At 32.5% G+C, this 24,070-nt stretch overlaps 1 protein-coding gene across 1 annotated transcript in view; it reads right to left on the bottom strand.

The window, feature by feature from the left end:
* Positions 1 to 888: 888 nt before the first annotated feature.
* The window catches only part of LOC145292119 (biotin-dependent 3-methylcrotonyl-coenzyme A carboxylase beta1 subunit-like), a 74,655-nt gene continuing 51,473 nt past the window's right edge, over positions 889 to 24,070 (bottom strand). Inside the window, exons 7-11 of the mRNA XM_080138227.1 lie at positions 23,018 to 23,178; positions 15,477 to 15,598; positions 11,019 to 11,114; positions 6,037 to 6,162; positions 889 to 1,107 (exon numbers count right to left, since the gene is read on the bottom strand). Coding sequence (XP_079994353.1) covers positions 1,036 to 1,107; positions 6,037 to 6,162; positions 11,019 to 11,114; positions 15,477 to 15,598; positions 23,018 to 23,178 — 577 coding nt within the window. The 3' untranslated portion in view covers positions 889 to 1,035. The remainder of the gene's footprint in view (positions 1,108 to 6,036; positions 6,163 to 11,018; positions 11,115 to 15,476; positions 15,599 to 23,017; positions 23,179 to 24,070) is intronic.

Genomic DNA, 24,070 nt, shown 5'->3' with positions numbered 1-24,070 from the left:
CGAATTTTATACTCCTCTGAAGCTTCCTTCTTTGGAGGAAGTTGGTTAAACCTGCATTAGGGTTAGTGCTGTAGTAGTTTCATATTTGCATACATGTTTCAGCTGCGACCTCTTTTGAAATCCAGCTTTTATATGTGAGGGCCTGAGGAAACCGAATTTCAAAAGAGATCGCAACTGAAACATGTATGCACATATGTAGCCAATGTTTGTATAACTAAAGAAATTTATGATATATATATAATCTGATGATTTTCTGCATGAACTGAAATGCAAACATTCTTGTGTAGCTTGCGATAAATATATTTTCATACTACTAGTAAGCTCTACTTATCACATATTAGGCATTGTTGAAAGAAATGCTGAAACGTATGCTAGTGTTGTGATGATTAATTCAAATGGGAACATTTTGGAGCATCAGAATTTGTATCAGAATAATAAAAACAAAAAATCGTGCCTATTTTCTAATGCCAAAAACAATTCTTTAAATTGTTTTTATTTTGTTTGCTTTTGATTATAATTCAATTTTCTATTGCTGGTCCTAATATTTATTCATTTTAAGCAGCAAAATTAAAATCTATACATCATCCCCTCAAGTGTATTTTTATGATAATCCAAAAAATAAAAAAGAAAATAAAAACTCTATCGCCAAATATTTAGAAATTTTAAAGAAACCGAATCAGTAATTGTATCAATCAAGAAAATATTGGAATCGTCCCATCACAAATGTATACACAATATATTACATGTGTGTATATACATGAAATAGTAATATGTGTGTGTGTGTATACTGCCTATGTATACAGCAGCTTTGTTTCATGAAACAATGTGCATGCATGTGGTCCAGTGAATGAACACGTATCATAACGCAAATGGTTTATGTTCCTTATGAGCAAATCCGTTTCAAAACAGATCATAAAAATTCAAAGGTAAAGAAGCAGCAAAGAAAGTCTCATTCCTGCAAATTTGGTTTCTTTTCTTGGCGAAGAAATGCACAAAATTTCGTTTGTGTTCCATTTAACCTTGAAGGAAAAATTATTACATTCTCAAGAAAGGATTGGTGCTCGACTCTGAAGAATTTCGGCAAATTTCTAAGCACCTCGTTAAGACCTGCAAGAAAAAACAAACAAACAAATAGAATAAGAATGGATACGAACGTAAACAGAGTATAGAGAGTGAAAGATGAGGGTGTGAAAGTGCACGGGTTAGGGAGTGTTTGGTCGCAGCTGTTAGGATTATAGTGTTGTGACAATGGGAGGAGGGCTGTTAACGTGCATGCTTGGCAATTTTTCAATGCATTGACTGTCATTTGAGTACAGGATTTTATGTCCTTACTCCCACACAAAAATCACATTTTACAAAACTTCTTCACATTATGTTGTGTTTTCCAAGGTGAATTCCTAAGGTCAAATTAGCATTCACTGTCAAAGATAGTGCGAAGGATCCTATTGAACAGACTCGTTTCGACAGGATCAATTTTGTACTATTTAGATGACTGTTTGAATATTTTTTTTGTTTTTTTTTTTACAAAGGAATCCACTTATTAAGCCCAGAGGCCACTCGAGGATAGGGGTTAATAAGTGTACAGTAGTCAATGGGACAATATCATAGTAATCGTTAATAGTGGAAATTTGGTAAATTGCATTACTTAAGGGGACGTCTCATTAAGAACTTGTTTACATTGGACTTGAAGACGACCATATTGTAGCCAGCTGGAAGGCAGGCAAACAGAATAGAGTTTCACAGGCGTGTAGTTCTAAGAAAGAAGCTTTGTTTATGAAATTCATGTTTTGGTTTACGCTCAAAAAAAGAGCGGGGGAAATTATTGATAATGGTTTTGGCTAGACAAGTGTTTTTCGTGAAAGTTTGGCAAGGGGGGGACATTAAATTGGAGCTCAGACAAGCACTTGCCATGAAAATAATGATAGAGCAGAGACAGGCTTGTAACATCTCTTCTGTGGGAAAGTGGTTGCAGAAAAGAGAAAAGGGCATCTGCTACTAAGTTACAAAGTCTATTTTGAACTCTCATAATGTTTCAGCTGATGTATTCTCTGACCTTCAGGTGTATCTTGTCAAACTTGGGAATCGGTACGGAATTTCAAATGGAACCCTTTATTTAATCCATGCTCTCATTCTGGGTAGAAGTTTTAAGTAATTTGCAATTGTATTCTTAGTATCATCCACACTGAGTATTGAACCTTCCACCTCCAGAAAAATGCCACTTAAAACTGAATTTCACTTAGTACTTTATCTGTTACGCCATGGGTTCTTGCTGATAAATTCTATTCTCTCCCACCATTCTTTTATTCCTCCTTTCTGATCCTCTCCTTCCCTTCTACTACTCAACCCACTACTCTCCCATTCACAGCTGACATAAACACTTACCTACGTTCTCCCCACTCTTTCAGTGCCTCACATTCTCTCCTTTCAATCACACTCTCTCTCTCTTTTACCCTTTTTCTCAAATCACCTAGAGATGGCGTCTCGATTAAAGCACTCATCCCTAACACCTTACTGGGTTGACATAAGGAAGGGCATCTGGCCTATAAAACTTTGCCTCAAGCAATAAAGCCCTTTTAATGATAAATCCTTTTGATTATTTTTTCTTGCCAAAATGAATTATGTACTTGTAGCGATAATATGAACATAAAAAATCGTCTCTGACATTTTCATATGTGTTGGCTATACCTGATCGGGATATAACAACAAACATATTTTGTCTCCCTGTGCCGCTGTTGCTGTTGATGCTTATCTGTATTCGTGAGGCTATTGCTACTACTGCTAATTAATATTCAATTGCTGTTGCTGATAATTTGTATTTTGTTGTTTACATTTTGTACATATAAATAGAGATGCTATTTTGCAGTATAAGACTATGTTTGCTTGTGTACAGCCTAATGTACATATCGCTTGACCAATAGTCACTAAACTTGGTTAAAATATTGGGATGGTCTAACTTAAAACCAATTTAATTTTGGTATGTCAAAGATAAAAGTCAAAGAAAAGGTGAATGTCACACTTGTAGCCAAGGAACTCCTGCACTTTAGATGACCTTGACCTTTAATATCGACACTGAAATTTTTGGTTAAGCTTGAAACTCCAACAGAATTTCAACATATGAACTTGATGCTCTTTGATAACTATTATAAAAAAAAACTTCAGTCTAATCAGATCAATAGTTTTGGAGTTACCAATGTTTCCGTGGCATTTAGTTATTATTTGATTCTGTTTTGTTAACCATTTGACCAGCTGCACCCCTGCTTCAACTTTACATCACCTGTCTCTGGGAATGATTCTGTTTGCAGATAAGGTTATCATGACATGCACTAAACATGACTCTTGTCAAAATCCACACTAGGTAATTTAATCGCTACTAACATAGGGTCCCTTACATGTAACACTTTAACCTTAGTTAACCTTTAGAAAGGTAGGTATTATATTAGGAGATTAATTAATGTTTTATTTTTAAATTTTTTGGGATATTGCATTCACCAGTCCAGATTTACAGAACAAAGATACGGCAGTTCTTGAATTTCAAGCATTTATTAATAGCAGGATTATTAGTTTGTCACTTGTTATTTGTATAAGTTAACACAATGGATCTGATAGAATTTTAACTTGGTTTGTTAATTCCATAATTTGCATCAGTATCCATTAAGCTAAATATTAGTGTTAGGATGATCAGTCAGAGTCAAAATCGGGGAAAGTATTGGAATCAGTATCAGAAAAAATTGTGCCTATTTTCCGATGACAAAATAATTCTTTTAATTATCTTTTTTTGTTTGTTTATAATTAAAATTCAACTTCCCATAGCTGGTATTAATGAAAATATAATTTATTAAACTACTCATAAAATCAGTAAAACTAAAATCTATAGATCATCCCCCTCAAGGTTAATTTTAAATGGATTTTTATTATAGTTAAAAAAAAAACAAAAAAAAAAAACAAATTAGCTACTCTACAGCCAAACAAATTGGAATCAGTAATTATATCAAAATCGTCCCATCACTACTAAATACGCTCTCACTCTGAGATAGAAAATATTTTCTGGGGATAGGACTGGTCACTCATACTTACTACAATCACCTGCCCATTTGAAATAATTTTTAACAAGTAAAACCTTTATACAAGAATAATCAGCTAGGAGGATTAGAAGACAAAAGAAGGAGTATAAGGAATTTTTGAAGGAGTAGAATTGATCACATAACATGGGAGGGGAATGTACCCGAGAGAGTGGATTAGAGGAATGGAATAAGGATTGGTGTAAAAAGGTTCGAAAGTGAAGAGCTGAGAGCAGCAAGAATGGAGTACTGCTGCCACATCTGGGCAGGAGCTGCTAAAAACAGCCTATCCTGCCTTGACATAGTACAAAATAGACTTTGTGGCTTAGTGGGGGATGCCCTTTTCTCTTCCCTGCTACCTCTCTCCCACAGAAGAGACGTTGCAAGCCTATCCTTGTTTTATCCTTACTTCCATGGCAGTTGCTCATCTGAACTCCAATCTCTGGTCCCCCCCCTCGCCAATCTTTTACGAAAAACACCCGTCTAGCTGAATCCACTGTCAAAAACTTTCCCCACTCTTTATCTATGCCTAAATCAAAACGTACATTCCATGAACAAAGCTTCTTTCTTAGAAGTGCACACCTGTGGAACTCTGTTTCGTCTGCCTGCTTCCTACCTGACTACAACCTGGATGTTTTCAAACCCAACGTAAACAAATTTCTGATGAACCGCCCTCTTAAGTAGACACTTTATTAAATCTCCACACTAACGTAAAATAACCCTTATCCCTCAGTGGCTTCTAGGCCTTGATAAGTGGTGACCACCTTGTAAAAAAAAAAAAAATACCAACCAATTAGCAAAATGATAATGTATGCCAGAATTGTGGAAGGACATGTAGATCTCAAATTCTCTTCTCATATAAGAACCCATGAATGAAGCCCCTGAAAATCCATATACTCGAGTTGAGTGACGGCCATGATGATGCTGATGATGATGACACAGAAAAAATGAAACCATTAAAGTTTTTTTTTGATTCTTCTAAAATCTTAGTTACTTCGAATGAAAGTTAGAAAGTTTTTAAATTTCGTGTAGAATGCAGCTCATCTCTTTTTTATTTTAATTCTCTTTAATTGTTGAGGATGGGGCATCCTACAAGATGCCAATCATTCACCTGCTATCTCATACATACCAACTGAGATCTTTTTAAGATTCATCCCTTTTAGTGCAATTGTTTGTATCTTTCTTGCACTTGGTTCACCGGGTATATTTGCCAATTAGTTTTTGAAATTCTTTTTCATGAGTCCAGTTGCTCCTAGAATTACTGGAATGATGGAGATCTTCCTAAGATTCCAGTTTCTTATCATGCCGTACATTAGATCTGGGTATTTCGTTATCTTTTTCCTCTCAGCTCTGTTTAACCCAGCATCAAGGATGTGCAGAGGGGTGGTGGTGGTACTAGGGGTGCTTTTAAAACAGGAGTAAAGAGGCAGGTACTTACCTGCCTCTTTTACTCCTATTTTAAAAGTGCCCTTTTCAGAGGAATGTATTATAAGACTGTGCTCCACACCATTTTTTTTCACTTGAGCAACTGCCCTGAAAAAGTTATCTCCACGTCACTACCCAGCATCATTGGGGATATTAACTTCTACTAAGTTTGCTTTTTTCTCCTCCTTGTTCCATATCATTATGTCACATTCAATAGCTCCGTCTTCTAAGTATGTTGCTGTAGGAATTACATAGTCGAAGTGGATATGGTTATTCATAAGCTCTTTTATCTTTAGTAAAGTGTGTGTGTGTGTGTGTGTGTGTGTGTGATGTTACACGTGAGTAGTTATTGAGTGCACACCTTAATAATTGATAAAGAAGCAAGTTGCACAGAGATCCTAGCAAGAGGAATGCACATGCAGATAGAGTTACTTGGCAGCACTTTTCACAGTGAAAAATATTTGACACTTATTATAGTTGTGATTGCTATTCCTCTGTTGAATTCGGGAAAATAAGAAAACAGGAAATAGAAAACTATGTGCATCTATCTCACCTGTCGTGTCTGTTGCGGAAGAACAATCCCATCATTCCAAATTCTCGATGAAGCATGGAGAGCAGTGACTTCGTGGGACAATTTTTCTTGCAACTTGCATTTCCTCTCTTCACTTAAGTCAGTTTCCTTCAGGTTTTATGAAAAAAAGAATTTTAAAACTTGTCACATTTTTTAAAAAATTTTTCTTTTTTACTTTTATTCACTCCTAACAAAGCACATTATCATGTTAAGATGCAAGGACCTACTTTAAAGTAGAGACCACATTTATAGGGGCATCCTAAGTGGGGAGTTATGTAGCAAGATATTTGTTCACATTACATTTAAATTTCTACATGTTGGCACAGTCAAAGAAACATGGAGGAAATTACAAATTCTTATAAGAAGAAATAATGCACTCAATAAGTTCTGGGCCTGACATATAGATGGCATGATAAATGGAAAAAAAAAATGATACAATTTTTATACCTCCAATAAAAGTATATATAAATCATGTTTTTTTTTATGTTTCCATTTTTAGCAGCATTATAAATAAAATATGTTTTTATTATTTCAACCTCAGGTTTTTTTTTTTGCTTAAATCATTACAAATTGTTTCAATCGACAAGACAATACTATTATCCTGCTGATCTCTTCAGATAAGTCAAGTCAAAATAAAAGATTCTTAAAAATTACAAATCAGCATCAAAAACCAAGATTTGAAGTGCTGGATAGAGAGGGGGGGAGTAGTGAGAGGGGAAAAAAGGAAAGGAAAAGAGAGGAAGAGGGGTGGGGGGGGGGAAATATCAATCAGAGATAGCAGTAAAATAAGTTGCACATGCTAATGCAGTCATACGAGTTAGAAAGTTCGTTGCGACCAAACACTGTTGTGGTGGTAGATAGAGCAAAGATACACCCAGTTTAAGAAGGCGGATCACAAACCGGATTTCGATATCAAACCACAATCAAGATTCATTAACCCAACAAGACCTGAAATAGGGAAAAATTAACAAGACCATCCTAGAGAAAATTAACTCACAAATTTAAAACACTTATAGCTTAAATCAGTAGATTATCACTAAAGATGCTATTAGATGATTCACATATCCCTAACAAAAAGAAAGCTGTATTTATTCAATTCGATATTGTGAACTATTACCCCTCCATTACACAAAACCTCTCTGATGAAGCCCTCAAATTTGCATCCCTCCTCTCAGATATATGTAAATAGACATTATTAAAAAATGCAAAAAAACTGTTCTTATTAGCCAGGGCCAGCAAATGGACAAAAAAGACAGGCTGAATCCTTTGACCTTTCAATGGGCTTTTTGGATTCTGCATCTTTCTGGCTTAATTATTCTATACAATTTAACTAGAATAATCAAAACTGAAAATGTAGGACTCTATAGGGTTGATGGACTACTAATTGTTGAGAATGCTGATGGCCCCAATTGTGAAAAAAAAAAATGAAGAAAGCTTTAATTAAAGAAATGAAGAGAATTAATTTAAACATTGAAATTAAATCAAACTTAAAAACTAAATTTCCTAGATGCTACTCTTAACCAAGCAAAAAATTTCATACGAACCATATGCAAAAAATGGTTCAAACCCATTATATATACATCCCTTATCCAACCATCCAAAGCACATCATTAACAACATCCCTGAATCCATAGAAAACAGAATCAGTACCAACTCCTCAACATGAGAAATCTTTAATAAGCATAAAAACTTCTACCAAGCAACCCTAAAAACAGTAGATATACAAATACCACCATCAACTATATTGAACCAAACCTCCTTAATAAGAAGAATAAACACACAGAGCGAGGAAAATCATCTGGTTCAACCCTCCTTTTAATATTATGATCAAGAATAAACTTGGAAAAATGTTTTTTAATTTCACTCACTTCCCCCAAACAACATATTGCACAAATATTTAATAGAAATACTATAAAGCTCAGCTACAGTTGCAATGATAATCTAGAAAAAATAATAAAAAACACAACTATAGAATATTAAACAATAACAATAATAATTACAATAATATTAGTAACACACAAAACTGCAACTGCATAAATAAGGCAGAATGCCCAGTTGCGCAATAATGCTTACAATCTGAAGTGGTCTACAATGCCACTATTGCACCAATAGAAAATCCAAATAATAAAAAATATTATATCGGGCTTGCCGAAACTTCATTTACAGATCGCTTTAGAGTCCATAAATGCTACTTTGCAAACCCCAAACAACTGAACAAAACCTACCTAATCACTACCTAAGCCTAATCCAAAATAACCTTACACCCACCATAAAATGGGAAATCCTCAAAAAATCCAATACTTGTAAATCCCTATATTCAGCTTGTTCTCTTTGTCTACATGAAAACTTTTTTATCACTAACTTCAAAGATAGAAAAAAACTACTAAATATTAGAAGTGAGCTGTCTATTGTTTGCAAATATTACAAATTCCACCTCCTTAGCAACTTCACACCTTACTGAAGCACATTTCATTTAATACCATCTTACTGAAGCAAATTACCATGACTTTACTCCATTAATAATAATAACAGTCTATTTACCCTTTACCCATTATTAATTATAATATAAAATAATAGTTATTTACCTTTACTTCATTAGTAATAATAATAATTTTCTTTTACTCCATTAGTAATAATTAGAACTAAAATATATTTTTCTCCACTAGTAATATTTAGTATTAATGATAATAATAATAATAATGGTTACTTATCTATTATCCCATTAGTTATAATTATGCAATAATAGTTAGCTATTTTTCTTTTATACCACCAGCAATATTAATAGTTAATCACCTTTTATTCTATTAGTAATAATAATTATTCATTCTCTATCCCATTAGTAATAAATATAAAATGATAGTTATTTATCATTTATTCACTCAGTAGTAGTAGTAGTAGTAGTAGTAGTACTATTAATAATAATAACAACAACAACAGTTACTTATCTTTTATTCATAATTAAATAATAGTTATTCATATTTTACTCCACCAGCAATAATAACAGTTTTATCATTTACTAAAATATAATAGCAATTTATTATTTAAGTTTTTATACTTATATATTTTTTATTTTTATTTTTATAAATTTTATATAATTTTTTTTATTTTTATTCCATTAGTAATAATATTTAATAATAGTAATTTATCTTTATCTCTTACCCCATCGGTAATCATAGTAAATATATTAAGTATCTACCCTATCAGCTTTTCCTAATTATTTACGAACTATAAATCTATAATCATTACTCTTTTCATTTATATAAAATATCTTATCTTAAATATATTGGACGTTGCTCTATCTACCACCATGGCAGTGTTTGGTCACAATGGACTTTCTAACTAGTATGACTGCATTAGTACATGCAAATTGCAGTCCCCGATCGATATTCATTTGACACACACCTTTTCATTATTTTTCTCTTTCAGCTTCTCTTTCTAACCCCGTAATATTTTCCCTTTCTTTTCTTCCTCTCTTAACAACCTCCTCTCTTTTTAATTCATTTTAACTTTAATTTCTTTCTTTCTAGTCCTTAATCTTCAACTATAATTCCTAACTACATATAATCTATATCCCCCTCCTCTCTTTTCTTTTCCTTTTTCCCCCCTCTCACTCCTCCCCCTTCCCTCTCTATTCAGCACTTTAAATCTTGGTTTTTGATGCTCATTTGTTATTTTTAAGAATCTTTTATTTTGACTTGAATTATCTGAAGAGATTGACAGGATAATAATGTTGTCCTGTTGATTGAAACAATTTGTAATGATTTAAGCAAAAAAAAAACCCCAGGGTTGAAATAATAAAAACTTATTTAGCTCTACTAAAGTATTGAGCACTTTTTTTACCTCCCCTCTCTCTCTCTATATATATATATATATATATTTATGACACAAGTCTATATTCCATATTTAAAGATGTTGACTATCTTACCATTTATTTCTTTAAGTATGTTGAAATGCTCAATTCTTAAAGAAATAAATAGCAAGATGGTCAACATTTTGAAATTTGGAATATACACTTTTGTCATTTATGTGTATATGTTTTTTAGTTACATCGAGCTTTATAAATTACTGGTATAAATAAAATGTGAAATATAATTGAATAAACATATCTCCTCAGGGCATCAATAAGTAATGTCCTGGCCCACTTACAGGTCAGTAATAATTAAGACAAACACAGTATTAACAAAAACGGTATTAGCAAATGTATGTTTAAAATGTACAAATTATGATTCTGGGGGACATAATTGTCCTAAATTGTTGCTCAACAAGTTTTTCATTGTCAGTATCTATATGGAACTTTTTTGCGTTTTGAATCAATTTAAATTTCTTGTAAAAAATTGTGCAACATATGTTTGAAAGAAAAAAAGAATGCTGGACTAATTAGTGTATCTTATTTCCAGGTTTGTAGGATGTAGATTTTGAATCCTTGCTTCTAGTGTGCGAGACACAGGTTTGGATAATGTTCAAATAAATCCTCAACATTAATGTTATGAAGGAGTCTTTAGGAATCCTTGCCATCAGTGTTGTGGCAATTTAAATTTCAAATCCCTCATCACAAGTGTAAGTTTGGAATTCCTCGTCACCAGTGTTGTGACTTTGCAGGCCAGTAATAATCAAGACAAGCACAGTGATAAAATTAGCAAAAGTATATTATAAAAGTATATATCATGATTCTGGGGACCATAACTGCCATGAACTGCCACTCAAGGTTTAGATGTAACTATATTGTTTGTGGGTGAGTCCATTTATTCCTGAAATGTGTAGATCAGCATAACCCATGAAAATACCTTTTTAAACATGCTTCATATTTTGGATAAAATTAATGATTCATTCACTGACTTACAACAACACAGTTCAATTTTAAAAGAAATTAAAAAAAAATCCTTACCAAATAAATTACTATTTAAATTATGAAGTTATTTGAATATTTATTTATGTCAATTTAACAACAAATAACAACAACTGACCTGCGTTATACTTTTCAACAAGGCATCAGATTCCATTAAGCCAATCTTGGCATTGGGCCAACTGAATAAAAAATTAGGACTCATGGCTCGACCACACTGGAAAAAAAAAGTAGAAACAGATAACAATAATAGGCAAAAAGTAATGGAAAATAAATGATCTTGTGCCAGACAAAGCTCATCTGAATGTTAAGTGTTGTAAATTTGACCATAGTGAGTTCAGGATTCTAAGATTGAAGAGCACATAAGGAAAGAACATCCTGAATCATGCTATGTGTGGCCATTGCCATATAAAAGAAAATATAACTGAAGAAAAAAAATCTCGCCAGATAGATGTGAGAGCATGATTTCAGTGTGATTCAACATTTTCAGTCAATTCTGGGTAACAGTGCCAACAGATAAGTTACTTTACCATTTTAAAATGACATTTTTTTTTCAATAAATTAATTTTGATTTATGTGACATTATTTTCATACATAAATAAATCAAAATAAAATTATAATCTTTAACCTATGCAATAAAAAAAAAAAAGAATTAATAGCATACATTCACTTACAAAAACGATACTTTATTTTAAAATGACAAAGTTATTTCTGTGCAACACAGTGACTTATGCACCACCCTGTATTATTATAGTCTAACATGTTAGGCTATGGCATTTATTCGAAACAAAATAACAGAATAAGTTAATCAGAAGTAACACATAAAAAATGGAATACACATTTTAAAAGGAACAGAAAACTATTAAATAAAATCAGATAGCTGTGAAGATTCCTATTTTAGTTTTGTAAATTATTGAAATTTCATTGTTATTTTTTTTTATTGGTCAGTGTTATTATAAATGAATAACAAATTGGTAATCAGTAAATAGTATTCTCCCCCATTCTCACTGCCAAAGATATGTAAAAGTTGACTGAAGATTTACAAAATGGTGAATCCACTTATTGTTGTGTTCATTATTTTCGTGGCTTTAAAATCATTCTTCTAAATATTGACTATTCATTTGATGGTTAGTTCGTTTAATTAAAAAAAATAAATAAATAAATATCTTCCCCATCTTCTAACAAAATAAATAGTTGAGAATGATAAAAAAAGGATTATTGTGTAATTTCCTCTAAAGAACAATATTGATAAAAGTAAAGTCCATTAGTATTTGCCACTAATGTGACAGTCAATGGAGTGGTGAATGGGTATGTCTGTAGAAACCTAAAATCATTTTATAGTGGAACGATACAATTATCGTCCTAGAAAAGGCGACATGATTCCATTTCTGTTTGATGAAAACCAGTTTTCTTTTTTTGTTACAGACCATCTACTATTTGGCCAGTTGTGTACAAATCCCAAGAGCGATAGGAGCCTTCTATCATGTCTGAAAGTGACACAATGTTCAACAAGCGAGATCAGAGATGTGCCGCTGTACAGCTCATGCTCTCTACCAATCCAAGTTATGACAACAGGACCATTGGCAGCATCTTCAAAATGCAAATCCAGATGGTTCAACACTTGAGGGACAGCTCAATGCATCGGACAACCTTTGGTTATGGTCTTTGGTGTGGTTTCAAGTGAGGGCCACATAAGCCACCTCATATCTTCGAAGTCAGCTTGAAAGGAAACACCAAAGTGTACCTGGATGTGCTGAAGGGTATGGCGACCCTCTGGTGCAATCAGATAGCCACTGGCAGACCTTGGGTGTGGCAGCAGGACTTAGCATTGACCCACAAGTCCAAAGAAACCCAGGCTTGGCTTCAGAAGGAATACTATAACTTTGTACCTTTCTCTCACTGGCTTCCCCCTCCTCCCCCAAACTGTAACCGCTAAACTACTTCATTTGGTCATACATCGAGAACATCGCCAACAGGACCTCTCACAACACCAAAGCCAGCTCAATCGCCACCATCCACCAAACTCCCACTAGCACTTATGGAAAAGGTATGTTCCCAGTTTCGGATCTGTATTGAGGTAGTGATTGAGGCTGAAGACGGCTATATTGAATAGATGTCAGCTCTACTACAAAATCAAGTTACCTGAATTGATTTTTTCAATAAAAGTTTTAAAATAAAGCTGTAGTGTCGTTTTCTTTAGGGTGACAATTTTATTGTTCTACCATGTATGTTTTTAAGGAAGTGAATAGATTCAGTAGCTGTTGTTTTGATTCATTTAGACTACCATACTAGTCACTGTTTAATAGTTGGGTTTTATTGAGAATTGTATGAATGAAATCTGTAATGGATCTATACGTAAATATTAGAACTTAATTGAGATCTATTTTACGCAAATGGGCAATGATGTTTTCTAAGATTTTCTAATTCTATTTTGAAATTAAAGTAAAGGAAGCCAGTTTAATAGCATCATATGCAAAAATACTTTGTGTTCATGTTATTTGTATGCAAAATCAGACATGTTAGTGCTAGCTGAGTTGTTTTTTTTCTTTTTACAATCTCCTATTCTTAATATGTATTGTGAACTATTGGTTTTGGTGCAATCTGTTATTCTATTACACCATTAAGAAGAAAGGAGTAGTTGTTAAATGGACAATGTAGTATGTAGGAAGCCAAAGAATAATTTGGTGACATTCAAGTTAATTTAATCAATCTCTTATTAATCTATTCAAATCATAGTTAATCTACGAATAAAAGCAAATGGGTTATGTAAGAGGACTGAATTGCATCAGAGTGGAAAACCTTTACTACTCTCTCAGTAAGATTATGTATTTGAAAGATTTAGTAGTAACTTTAAATAGTGAGTGCATAAGTTGTGTACAAGTGTTTTCTTTTAATCGTCTCTATTTTATAAATATTATATAAAAGTCACTGTGTGTGAGTTCCTTCCTTATAGGTCCCGAAACGGCTGAGCCTATCTTTTGCAAATTTCACACAAAGTTAATTTATATGTCTGGCAGTGTTCTTAGATATGTTTTGTACAGATATTCATCCAGTAAGTATTGAAAATCGAAAAAATCTGATCTTAAAAATAATCTTTCTTCTATAGATAAAAAAAAAAAAAAAAGAGTTTTTACAGAGGAATATTTTGCGTTACACCAGCCAAGAGAAATAAGATCATGAAGCCCAAATATCAGCTGATGTGATATTGTAAACAAGCACAGACGAAATTTGATGAACGACATTATTATTAGTTTTTTTATTGTTTTTGTGAATTAGTCTACCGGGCAAATTATTCATCGTAATATATAATAATCAATAGAGGATTGATTCTATAATAATACATACGCAATTTGCATAAATTGAAATATCATGTTTAAGTCTATTGTACGACCAGGCAATGCTGGGCAGTCAGCTAGTAATTTAATATGTTAAGCTTAATTTCTACGTGAATATTATAGTTTAATTAGAAGGCCGCCTAACATTGTCCAATCATTAAGATACGCTTAAATATGATATTTTAATGCATGCAGATTTCATATATATTATTATAGAGTTAATTTTCTATTGATTATTATATTGTATACAATTTATAGCAGTGATTTCAAAATTTAAAAAAATAAAAATGACTTGGGTGCCATCAGCTAGAATCAAAATCAAAACATATAGCATTCCAGTCTTAGTTGTTAAGTTTGAAAAGTTGGTACTTGTACAGTTTAATCAAGACATTAAAAAATGAAAATATCGGAAAAAGGTTATATTGTATGTATTCATTATGAAACCAAAAAAAAAAAAATTTCACTTTATTTCATCAAGTAGTTTTTTTTTTATTTCATCAAGTAGTTTTTTTTTTATTTCATCAAGTAGTTTTTTTTTTCAGTTAGACAGTAGAAAAACAATTTTTATGATACCGAGCAAAAGGTTCGATTTTTAGGAAGAAAAGCTAGTATTAAGGATGAGAAGGGAGTGTCAGCACTTTAAATTGAGTTAACTCCCTGTGACGTGTTCCAAAAATTCAAATATGGCTGACTTCAACGCGCTCTCATAAAAATGTGTTTTTCTGCTGTAAAAAAAACAAAAAAAAAAACTACTCGATCAAATTAAGTGAAATTTTTTTCAAAGATCTTCAGTCCAAAACGGATACATACAATATGACCTTTTTTTCGATATTTTCATTTTTTAATGTCTTGATTAAACTGTATAAGTACCAAAAAGTTTGCTAGAAATGACATTATGATGTTAAAATTTGAGACGATGAAAAAGGGGAGAGAGAGAATGGAACAGAGAGGGGGAGAAGAGAGGAGGAGAAAATGAAAGGAAAAGATAATCTAAGTGCAATTACACAGCTAGGTAAACAAATGAAAAAAGAAGAGAAAGGAAACTTGAAAAATAAAATTAACGTTATATTTAATTTTGCAACATTGGTGTCAAATATATTATTTTAAAAGACGAAAAAATACAGAGTATCAATAGTTTTACCAACTTTAGTGCAATCTGCACCCCTTGGTTCGAATACTGCTCAGTGTCATTGGTATAATAGTTATAACATGGCTTAGTCCACATTAATGATAGACTTACTTACCATTAAATAGTGGTCCATTCCAAAAGCATTGCCGACAATCATGGTTATTTTAGGAACATTTGCACAGCCAATGGCTGCCATCATCTGTCCATGAGATTTCATACGATTGGATGAATATATTTCTAGAATATCAAAGAAGAAAAACTATTATTTATTAAAAATGTCTCAAATTTTATCCTCTAGAAAAACAGAAATAAAGAAAAATCTGCATGATGTACGTACTCATGATGGAAAAAAAATGTCATACATCAAAAAGCATGTACATTGGTCAAGTAGTTTTATATTTCAATAAAGAAAAAAATCAAATTTTTTAGCCAAATGAACAGTGACGATATTACGATGCCACCTTGAAAAAGAAAGGGAAATAACTCCAAATAATTAAAACTTGCAAGATTTTAGAAAAAAGTTTTTAGCATGAGGACATTAACAACCTTTAAATTAGCTTAAAAATTATTTTCTTTAGCAAAATAAAACTACTTTATCAATTTTGTGACTTTTGGAATATGATATATTTTTTAGTCATGGGCACATGCATCATATATATTTTTTTGTTTTTTTAATATAGAAGGAATACTGAACAAGCATCAACTTTTTTATAAAAACTAACTGAAATAGCTGTCTATACTGTGTAATCTCAATCACATATATATCAATAAGTTTAAAAAAAAAAGATAATTGTGGTAGAAGGTGAAATTGATTGTTTGATAAAATACTGAAGAAAGTTCAAAATAAAACATAAAATAATCGATAAATAATATAAAATTAAACTTTTTAAATAAATAAATGGTTATCAAAAATAATTCTATGTTGTATTGGTAGCTTAACTTACAAATTCTAATGACAATTTACAAAACGCTTACATAAAAAAAAGATCTGTATTCATTTTATGCAAGTCATGCACAATCCTCCTAATTGGAAAATTTGTATATAAAATTTTTTTTTTTTTTTAAATCACAATTTAAAACCATACACACCTTGTTATTTTAGTGATATCATGCCATAAGGAAAGACAAGTAAAAACAAACAAACTATAGACCTATATTGTTGAAACAAAGTTGATTTCAAATTTTTTAAAAGCAAAACTTTTGTGTTATATTGCCTTCTTAACATACAAATTCTAATGTAAACTTTTTATATTTCAATTTAATTGGCTTTTAACGGTTTGTGAAGCTATAAGTTGACAGGCAGTGAAAAGTAACATTCAAACAGAGAATCAGCAACTATGTCCCAGAGCCTAGCTGGAGTCCGAACACGGTACCCCCGTAATAATAATAATAAAGGGTTGGGTTCGAGACTCCTAACAAACGGTTCCCCAGTTCGATACAAAACACCTGATGAAGGCCGGAGGGCAAAACGGCCGAAACGTTGTGACTATAACAACCGAGATGAGGAAGTCAATCCGACAATCTCAATAAACTATAAGTTGACATTTTAATGGTTCAGTAATACCTACTGTGCATGCACATTGAAAAATTTATAAAATTAAAATAGAATAGGGGTAAGTATTGTATAAGTCAGCTGAAAATTAACTCCTTAACAAAAACTTCAAACAATTGTGTAAAAAAAAAAAATTTATAAAAATATGTGGCATTTAATTTAACAGATTGAAAAGTATGAATAAATAAAAATTATAGGCTATTATTTAAAAAAAAATCTCAATTTGTTTTCTAAAATTAATCTAAAAATATAATCTGCATTATGCACATTTGTGTGTAGCTGTAGTAGTAGTAGTAGTAGTAGTAGTAATGGTAGTAGCAGTGGTAGTAGTTATTTTCACAAAAGTAAACAATATGCATTCATATGCTATTTTTAAACATTTATGGGAGTGATTCTTGGTTAATTTTCACCTGATTTTAATGTTTTTACTCAAATTAACCCCAAACAAGGCAAATTATCACTGAGACGTTGTTGTTGTTGTTGTTGTTGTTTCAATGCCAGTAGGTGCAGGTGAAACATGAAATTCCGATTGCCAGAGTTCTCGGTCGGGCATTGCAGCAACCAGCTCAGTTTTTGTTAGACCGGTTTTCTCTTCAATAATGGATTTCAGTGTTACACATGGACGTCCAACTCTCCTTTTTGCATCTGGAGTCCAAAGTAGGAGCTTTTGTACCAGTTCATCATGGCGACTAATATGACCGGCAAGTGCTAGATGTCTCAATCTTACAATATTGGAAACACAAGGTAAGAAACCATACAATGACTTGTTTGTTGGGTGACTTTTTCAGGATAGGCAAGTCAAAGCATTCTTGTATATTTACTATCGAGATGTTTTCTGTGTGATATGCTTAGCGTCCATGATTCTGCAGCGTACAGAAGGATTGACTCTATGCAGGCTTTGAAGACCTTGGTCTTATTTCTTTCTTGATTGGAGATTTCCACGCTTTCTCTAAAGAATGAAGTGCACTCCATGCTAACGCAATCCTAACATTCATATCATGTTCGCTTTTGGAATAGCCTCTCAGGTATTTGAAGTCATCAACACAGTCAATTTCTGATCAATCCGATGAAAGCAACGGTGCATTAGAAGATCGATTTAGATGCATGTACTTTGTTTTTGGAGAATTGAGATACAGCCTAATGTCTTGACAAGCTTTCTTGACTCGTTTCAGAAGATCCTGAGCAGACTCAATGCAATCCTTAAGGAATGCAATGTCGTCAGTATAGTCCAATTCTGCTCATTTGAACAGGGTGCCTATTGCTACAGCGTTGTTTCAAAGTAAGGCCATCACTACTGGTGATTGATGTGTGAAACGCATAATCGAGAACAGTTATCAATAGAAAAGGAGCAAGTGGGTCCCCCTTGAAGAACTACTGTCTCTATCTTAAATTCATCTGTATCTCCTTCAGGCGTGATCACCACAGCGGAAGTGTCCCTGTACATCACATGAATTGCGCCAACAATTTTTGTGGGAATTCCATAGGTTGCCAGAATTTCAATCATTTGGGCTCGATTGATGGAGTCAAAAGCCTTGCGGAAATCGATGAAAATTATGTCAGCCTCTTCCTCAGTTCTTCAACAATTCGTCAGTGAGCGAGAATGTCGGGGTGGTTGACCGTCCCTTATGAAATCCATTCATCGATGACATCCAATTCTGTTAAGCAATCCACATACATGAGATGTAAGGGGCTAAAGAGACACTTTAAGTAGGAAGTTGAGCAGCAAGGCTCTCTGGTATCGGGGAACCTCTACAGTATATGAGATTTTGCTGCTTGTTGGGTTAGTCAGGGGTATTTATGTTGAGGGAGGGGCACCAGTACTATAAATTCGTCGGATCACATTCCATTGAAATACATGTAAAATTAGCACAGTGATGCAATATTGTGATGATGGGACAAGGGTACTGTTTTCGTAAAATCATTGTATCACATTTAGAAATTATTACAGTTAAAGAATTCAGAATGATCTAGCGCTATCAACATAAAGTCTAGATTAAATCATCTTTCTGTATCTCTCTCTCTACTATTATACTTTGTGTGTGTGAGTTCATGCCCTATGGACTCTAAAATGGCTGGCCCGATTTGTTTTAAATTTCACACGAGATACTTGATGCATCTGGGGGTATTCTTATGTATGTTTTGTATCAGAATACATCTGATAAGTATCTAAAATCGATAATCGAAAAAACCCGATTAAAGAAGGCAGTCTGATTTTGACCAAAGTTAATATTTATATACAACCTAACATCACAAGTGCATTTGAGAAGCAGAAAATCCTGGCATATAAAATCAACAGTAAGTTCTTTTATAAGATGGGCACGTTCAAAATTAATGTTTCTGTTTAGAGCACAATTGAACCATGATACACGACTTTTGTACATTTAACTTTAATTCAAGTGATTATGTGAAAATAATTTCATAAAATCAACAGTTGGTTCTTTCATAACACAAAGGTGCATTGAAAATGAAGGTTTCTCATTAGAGCACAATTGAACAATTTTGTATTTTAAACTTTCAAGCCATTATTTACAGATAATTTTATGAAATCAACAGATTCTCTACAGTGCAATGTAGACTACAATGTATTGTGGACTAAGTTATTGCGGGGATGACTGTGAAGCTTTCTCCCAGTACACTGAGCAGGTAATCAATCAATTTGATTGAAAAATGGCTACTTTCACTGATTTTGATGACAATAAAAAATATGGGAGAGTGGAACATTCATTGATTCTAATTCAATCTTGGACAATGTCAGGTCCCCCAGATGGTTTATTATAAGCTTCATTTTCATACCAAGATTGTCATACTTCATAAATCAAATTAACTTGATATGTTATTTCCATTATTTTTCTTATGGTAATTAAGCATAATCTTTTGCATGAGTCTTACATTCCTGATAGAATAAACAAGTCTACATATATTTTAATTTGGATTATTTGGACTATTGTCCTCATACTGGATTTTATTTCCATAATATTTCGGCCGATATCTGACCTTATTCAGGTGCATCTTATCAAACTTGATAATCTATATGAAATTTTGTACAAAACACTTAAAATAAAAAGCCAAGTTTGAAATTCTGCATAAATTCTCCAAGTTCAACCAGATGCACCTGAAAAAGGTCAGAGATTCTATCGACCAAACCATTGAGAATAACATTTGAGATTGTAAAAGAGTTATCTACTCCTGTTTTGAAAGAGTATCCGGAAGTTATCTGTTTCTGATACAGGAAGCACCTGAGAGTTATCTGCCTCTGATACACGATGTACTTTTGAGTAATCTGCCCCTGATACAAGTACCTTGAAGTTGTCTCCCCTTTAGGACTATATAAAAACAGATGGGAGCTGTCATTTGCCTTTTCAGTAGAACTCAGCAATGAACTGTAGAACGTCTTCCATATTTTACAGAATAGTAGTCAGAGTAATCCAAATTATCGATCCACATCTCAAAAATAATCCAAGTCCAGAAATTGTCATTCATATTTTATATCTCTTGTCTTACAACATGCTTCTATGATGATCCAAGGTAAATATATGCACCATTTGAATAAATGTTTCAATTTCTTTTCATCCTGAGCAATCCTGTAATGAAATTAAAGGAACTTCTCTTCTACAACACTGCAACAGACACTAACAAATCTGAACTCTAATATTCTTTCTCAGCTGTCCAAAATTCAATACACTGTTTTCCGATTTGACTATAAAGTTTTGTTTCTCTTGTATGCAAACGAATGTACCTATAAAAAATGTAATTACAAACTCTTTTTTGTTTTTTTTTTCACTAAAAAAACGAATACACAACATGCGAAACAGTCTGCATGCCTTGAAGCTGGCAACCGTTCATTTTCTTCTCTATTGTTACAGTAGGTAACGTTTCATTCTCCTTTATATTTAAAAAAACATGTTAAGATCTTAAGTTGTCTTTTAGAAGGACCTCACTCTTATGCTAATCTTGTACTGCTTGACAGCCATGTATTTTTTCTTGATTGTGCTACTATTGGTAGCCCAAAGTGTTAGGAAGTGATTAAAAAAAGAAATATTGGTACTTATACAGTTTATTCCAGACATTAAAAAATGAAAATATCGAAAAAAAAAGTTTAAATTGTACATATCTGTTATGGAATGAAGTTCTCCGAAAAAAAATTTCACTTAATTTCATCAAGTAGTTTTTATTTTACGGCGAAAAAACAATTTGTTATGATACCGAGCAAAAGGTTTTTAAGAAGAAAAGCTAGTTATTAAAGATGGGGAGGGAGTTTCGGCGCTTTACATGGAGTTATCTCCCCGTGGCGTTTATAAACTCCAAACAAAAATTTTAAAAAACAAAAAAACAAAACTAGATGTCTGCCTTCAACATGCTCTCATAAAAACGTGTTTTTCTGCTGTAAACTAAAAACTCAATCAAATTAAGTTAATTTTTTTTTTTTTTTTTTCGGAGATCTTCAGTTCAGAACGGATACGTACAATATAACCTTTTTTTTTTTCGATATTTTCATTTTTTAATGTCTTGATTAAACTATACAAGTACCGAAATATTTGATCAGCAGAACAAAGGTATAAGGAAGTGAGGTTTGTAGATAGACAACAATGGGAGGGGTGGGAGGCAGGTTCACCAAGACACACAAAGGTCATCTGAAATAGTATTGTTAATCAAGGTGTGTGGTGCTGACTGGGATAAAAGACTGGACATAGAGATCAATATTTTTAAAGTCAGTTTACAGACATTTTACAAATGGTAGTAAGTTTTACAACAGTTTACAATTGAAGACAGTTGATGGCAGGTTGCAGCTTAAACCAGATCAGAGGAGCTTTAGAAGGCTAAGATAAGAAGACAAGTTGATCAACCTAACGAACATGATCGCGACAGAAAACTAAAACGTGAACATTAGCATTTAGAGGGTTGTTAGTGTCACACACACACACTTAGAGTACAACTAATATCTACAGAATATATTGGAGTCTTTTCTTTCTCTTGAGTTTGTTTATCTTTTGTACTTGAGAAGCAGCCGCTAAAGCGAATACTGGCAAATGGAGGTTGTAGTCCGAAATTGCCGTGAGGTTCGTTGGAGCAGACTTTAATAAAGGGATTCACTAACGACACAAAACTGGATATAGAAAAAAGTATTAATTATTAAAACAATAAAATTTACAAGTTTTGCAAAACTTATTGTGTTTGCGCTTTAGAGAAAGTCCAACTATAAAGTTCTTTTACGTCCAAAGAATTAGACGGCTCTTGTAATGTTCGTATAGGCACAATATTTTAGGAGAGGAATTTTCCTACCTGTTGCTTCATGGACGAGCTGTGGTTAAAAGAGGAAGAGACTATTGTTCTAAAAGCGAACCTGATAAACGGGGGTCCCTGATTGGTTAACTAGACAGACCCTATTTTTAGATTGTTAGTGTATTAAAGGGAGGTAAGTGGGAATGATAAACCCCTTCTTTTTATACCACCAAGGTGAGAAATGGCCAGAACGACAATGGAAGATGAAAGAGAAGTTAACCACAGAAACAGTGTTGGGGATCAGTGAATTTTGTCAAGAGAGAGCACATGGTTTCATAGACAGCCTTAAAGGGTTTGTATTGTATTAAGTTAAAGTCAGCATTATTATTATTATGTCTAGTTGGAAAGTTTGTTGCTTATTTTAGAATTACAAAAATTAACAAAAAATAGAGAAAAATCTTTATGGTGTATGTACTCACCACAAAACAAAGATGTCATATTGCAAAAATCATATAAAATGATCAAGTAGTTTTTTTTATTTAAGAAAATCAAATTTTATGAGAAAAAAAGGAGGAGGCTGGGAGCAGCCATGTTGTTTTAAATTTTGCGATAATTCAATTCAACTACAGAGATTGTACTTGTATTCAAAATAATTAAAACTTTTTAATCATTAAAAATTATAAAAATTAATTTTCTTAATTAAAAAAACAAACTACTTGATCAATATACATGATTTTTGGAATAAGACATCTTTGTTCCATGGCAAGTATGTATATCAAAGATTTTTCTGTATTTTTTTTTTTTTTAATCAAGTGTAATTCTAAATAAGCACTGAAAATTCTAAAAGAGATGTTAGAAATTAAATAAATCAGATCAAATATTACCATGATGTGTGCTTGATATTTCTTGGAGGGAATCAGGAAGAGTGTTCTGTAAAAAGATGAGCGGAATTCCACGCTGATTGCATAACTGGACAAACTGTGAACCTTTTGTGGCTGCGTCAGATCCAATTCCACCTTTATTACCAATAATGCCAACTAAATGACTGGAGAAAAAAAATAATGGTAAAATTACAAAATGGAAGAATACTAGTTTATTATTTGTTAATTTCCTGTATCTATACATTTACTTTATACTCAGACAACAACTTAATGATATCGAAATAAGACTATGCTACCCTAAAAGTGGAAGTAGTTGGGACAATCAATTGGAATCGAGAATCAAAAAAATCAGAGCTTTTTGGGGTATCTGAATCAGTATCAAAAAAATTTGAGCCTGTTTTCCAATACCAAGACCGATTCTTTAAATTATCTTTTTTTATTTGATTCTGGTAATAGAAACATCTTCCACTGCTGACAGTAATAATGAAATAATAAATATTTAATGATTTAAACTTTCAAAACTAAAATCTCAAGATACCGTCCTCATAAGTGTATTTTTATGCTTGAGAAAATATAGACACATTTAAGATGTGTTTTTTTTTACGGTAATTGGGACAAAACAACACTTTTATAGTTAAATATTTAAAGATTTATAAAGAATTGGAATTGGTAATCGTATCGGAATCGGGAAAAATATTGGAATCGTCCCATCACTAAGTGAAAGGGAAGGTGAATGAGTTACACTATTAATTAAACGTTTTGTTTCTTATTGTTAATAAATGGCAGTGCATGCCAGATCATTTTATGGTCTGTCTTTATCATATCGTGTTTTGGCTGAAAAAAATAAATGTTAATTGACTTGGTGTGAAGTCTGGAGAAATCCTAAACATTTGGTTTCAATTTTTAATTTTTATCTGGCACTTCTTCATTATTAGAGTGAAATTCAAAAATCAGAATATTGCATTTCAAGTAAAACCAATACTACTTGCTTAATTATCATGTCACAGTAATGAACATGTTCTAAATTTATGAAAAGTAGAAATTAATGAAAATAGT

This window comes from Euprymna scolopes, chromosome 2 (assembly GCF_053919585.1).
Source record: "Euprymna scolopes isolate OS-2025 chromosome 2, ASM5391958v1, whole genome shotgun sequence".
Classification (NCBI taxonomy): Eukaryota; Metazoa; Mollusca; class Cephalopoda; order Sepiida; family Sepiolidae; genus Euprymna; species Euprymna scolopes.
Note: the sequence above shows the minus strand (reverse complement) of the source record. Positions and strands in the feature narration are given on the sequence as shown.